Source organism: Leptopilina heterotoma, unplaced genomic scaffold (assembly GCF_015476425.1).
Source record: "Leptopilina heterotoma isolate Lh14 unplaced genomic scaffold, ASM1547642v1 Lhet_304, whole genome shotgun sequence".
Classification (NCBI taxonomy): domain Eukaryota; kingdom Metazoa; phylum Arthropoda; class Insecta; order Hymenoptera; family Figitidae; genus Leptopilina; species Leptopilina heterotoma.
Genome location: NW_025111008.1, coordinates 554126 through 558260, shown reverse-complemented (window position 1 = coordinate 558260; position 4135 = coordinate 554126). Strand labels below are relative to the sequence as shown.

Genomic DNA, 4135 nt, shown 5'->3' with positions numbered 1-4135 from the left:
TTATGACCGCCATTTTAATTTTTTTATATCTGATATCAGATTCGTAATCTGCTTGTTTGCTGGCAATTATATTTTTCTTTTATTTACGTGACAAATAAATAATTTAAAAACATTTTTAGCAGGAAAAAAGGTATTTTATGTTAAGTTTACCTGCTTTCAATTTATACTCATCGAAATAAGTAGGGTGATGTGCAACGTTTTTTTCCGTTGGACGAAAAACATATGTCAAATAATTAAATTTTGAAGTATTTCAAAATTGAATGACTTAGAGGCATTATAATAGATGAAAATCTTTTTAAATATTAATTTTAGGCTTTTTCAATGCAAACTAATCGAAATCTGACAAAAAAAATTTTATTAGGGTATAGTTGACCTCTGAAAAGTGGGTATTTCATCAAAGAGAAAATTTTTTTTGTTTAATGTTTTATTTATTCATAAAAGTAATATAATTAAAACAAAATAACTTGGAATTTTTTATTCATCATGTGAATCGCAGTTATTGCACGTAAAGTAGTTACGACCTTGCATATTGACACATTTTAAATGATATGGAATGTCGCAAGTATCGCAATAAATTGAATTATTGTGATTCAATTTTTTTGGCAATACTTGTTTACATTCAAGGCATATTTCTTCAACTTCTTCATCCGATGATGTTGATTTGCGAACCCGTTTTTTAGATGGCTGAGCATTTGCCTTCATCTTCTTTCGCGATAGTTTTAGCTTTTTGGCTTTCTTGACTATGTCGTCAGTTTTCTTGGACCGTTCTTCATCTTTCTTAGCCCGTTTTACAGCTTTCTTAGTCCGGTCGTCGGCTTTTTTTCGTAAATCAGAAACATTATCTAGCGACGTCAAAACGCTGCTTTTCAAAGATTTTCTGCCCCGATTTGATTTTGGTGTGGGAGCAACAAGATGAACTGGACCAACACTAACTAATGCTGTCGCAAGTGATTGGGATGTGGACGCAGGTGACGTGGAGGCTGCAGGTATTGCTGCAGCTGAGGTACTGGTAACTGCAGAGGCTGTTGTTGACACCTCTTCAGTTTGAGCAATGGTCAAATCTCGCACATCGTCGATGTGTTCTTCAGTTATTAGATTCTCACCACCAATTTGTGCTGCAAGAAAATCGTCATTTCCAAATATGTTGGAATTTAAAGGAAAGATTCCTGTTGCTGCGAAGCCACTTCGGATGTTGAAGGCAGTGCAGCTTTGAGTCAAGGCCTTGTCAACCGCACCAGCTACATGGTGAATCTCGAATTTTCGCCCGGCGTTACTAAGACCCCACTCATGGACTTTCACTGCGTATGTTTTTTTGACGGGACCAAAAACGGAAACATCCAACGGCTGCATACGGTGACTACAATGAGGTGGCAGCGTCAACACTGTAATGCCATTATCAACACACAAATCTATGGCCTCGATCGAAACATGAGATACGTGGTTGTCCATGATCAAAAGGAGCGGATTGTCTTTCGAGGCAGAGGTAAACTTGATGAATTGCTGCAGGAAGACGAGAAAGTCCGCTACTGTCTTCCAACTGCATTCATTCGCAAATTCAATTGATCCCGGCGGTGAATTCTCTATGAAAATGGATTTCATGTTTTTCCGAGGAAACAAGAAGAACGGTGGAACGGTATTTCCAGCACCAGTTATACTGACGACCACGGTTACATTCGTTCCACGCTCAGCCGAAGCAAAAGAGCCAAGTCTGGCTCCTTTTGGTGCCACCACTTCTACTGGCTGAGTTGGCACAGTGGTAAAGCCACTTTCGTCAATATTCCAAATTCGATGTTCTGCAAATGGTGTTTCCTCCAAAACAGCTTTCAAATTAGTGAAAAATTCGTCCACCGATTCTTTACAAAATCCTTTCAAGCGCTGAATGCTAGTCGATTGTGGCTTTCGTAACGATATATTTCTATGACGTCCCATGAATGCGTAGTACCAATCCCTGGTAGCTTGGCCCTTTTCAGTCCACTTTTTCGACATTTCGATGCCCAATTTCTTCCCATATTCGTCAGATAAGGTACTTATATCATTTATCGGCAGACTATAATTCATTTTTTCACATTTAACAATGTACGACATTAGTGCATTCTCCTGAATGTAATTGAACATCTAAAAAAATATAAAATTAAAAACCAAAGAATGATAGAACAACAAAGATTATAAAAAAAACTATTTAAAATTTAATTTATTATTTTATTTAAAATAAATTTAAATTATTACAGATGAAAAATATTCCCACGTAAAGTAACTCAAATTAAAATTTAATATTTTATTTTAGTTTTAAGTTTCATTTAGATTTTAAGTTGGAAAATTACCGGCTTTCCTCCAAGAATGACAGTTGATTCCAAAAAACTGATCGCTTCGTCTTCGTCGATGGTGTCAAAACTACGTTCATCTGGTGGAAAGTGCTCGTCAAACGTTCTCATATGACGGAATAAAGTCAATGGCACCAAGTTAAAAGAATGAGCAGCCGAACGGATTTACGCAGACTGATCGATTTTCAGTAATTTAATTGCTTCCCAAATTTTCTTGAAATCCGCTGGAGCAGCTATGCCTTTATTTTTGTATTTTCGTGGCATAATAACTAAAAGCATTTTAAAATACATAAACATACTTCATATTCACATATTGAATCATAAAATAACGATAAACTAAAAAAAGCAATGTTGCACATCACCCCAAAAAAAGTGTTACACATAACCCCAAATATGATATTTTGCGCAAAATGATTTTTTCGCAATACACTGCAATGGAAACACAAAATATAAACAGATATTTAAAACACTTAAAAACCCAACAATAAATACATACTTACCAATAATATAAATTAAAACTATTCACGAAACGACTAGAAATACAGAGAGCGAAAAATGTTTCTCGCTCGAGAAATTTAACGCGACTTACGTACAGCAAACATGGCTGCAAACTGTCTCGTGAGTTATATATAAAAAACAAGTTATTGAGGACACAAACAGATGGCAGTACTTGGCTTTGTTTAATATCGAACTGTAAATCAGAAATCGGCGGTGTTGCACATCCCCCCATGTTTCACATCACCCCACAGCACCCTAGCTCAAAATTAAAAATTCCAATTACTATAATATTATCGATACGACATCCAAACTAGAATCAAAAGTTGCGTCTTAACTTCAAATAACAGCTAAATAGCTTTTTTTCAACATGACTTTTTAATCCCACACTACCCTATTTATTGTAAAATATTTATTTTACATTTAATTTTTTTATATTTAAAACGATTTTTTATGCGATCTTTTTAGACAAAAACCTAACCAAAAACTTTTATTTTTGCACATGCGCCATTAAACAAGGTAAGATAAGGGGTCTACTTTCATGCTTTTGTCTCTTTCTATATGCCTAAGAATGCCTCTCACGGTAAAAGGTATAACTCGCGCACACTATTCTAATAACTCTATGCAAAAAACCTATAGATATCTATTTTTAATTCAAATTTATTGATTTTAAAATTGTTATGTCCGCCATATTGGATCCGCCATTTAGAATTTTTAAAATCTGACATCATATTAATAATCAGCGACACAAAAAACCGTTAAATACCACTGTTCATCATAATTGATTAATTTTGAAAATTGTCTTCATATAGGACCTAGCGGAGAAAGCATGCAAAATCTGCCCCCGCTCACAAAAATTTGAAATTCTTGTTACATGTTGGCAACATTAAGATAAAATTTTTCACCAAATATTTTTTGAAAAAATGTATTATTGTAAGAGTTATGGAGGGGGAAAGAAAAATAAAAAATTTGTTAATTCTCGAAAACCACTAGATCGATTTTAATGAAATTTACACGTGTTTTATAAATTAATAAGAGGAATTTAAAAAAAAATTTCAAAAAATTTTGCCCGAAAAAAACCCAAAAAAAAATTTTTAATTTTCAAAAAAAAAATTTTGGTCTTATTTTGGAGATACTACTTTGGAATTTTGACAGAAAATTCTCCTAAATGTGTAGTTTTAAAAATATTTTTGTCGATTTTTTAAATTGGGTACCACATAGTTGAAAAAATTAAAATCCTAGGTGGCGCATCATTCCGGCTGAAGCACAATGTACCCAGTCATTTTGAATTTTGAAAATTTAATATTACATTTGTACTG

The 4135-nt window shown here is 33.8% G+C and overlaps 1 protein-coding gene across 1 annotated transcript; it reads right to left on the bottom strand.

Annotated features, from left to right (window-relative positions):
- Window positions 1-474: 474 nt before the first annotated feature.
- On the bottom strand, window positions 475-2432 carry LOC122504561. Its single transcript, XM_043615722.1, has 2 exons — window positions 2322-2432; window positions 475-2115 (listed from the first exon to the last, which is right to left on the bottom strand). The coding sequence occupies exons 1-2, from the start codon at window positions 2430-2432 to the stop codon at window positions 475-477; spliced, it is 1752 nt and encodes a 583-aa protein (XP_043471657.1).
- Between the last annotated feature and the right edge of the window lie 1703 nt (window positions 2433-4135).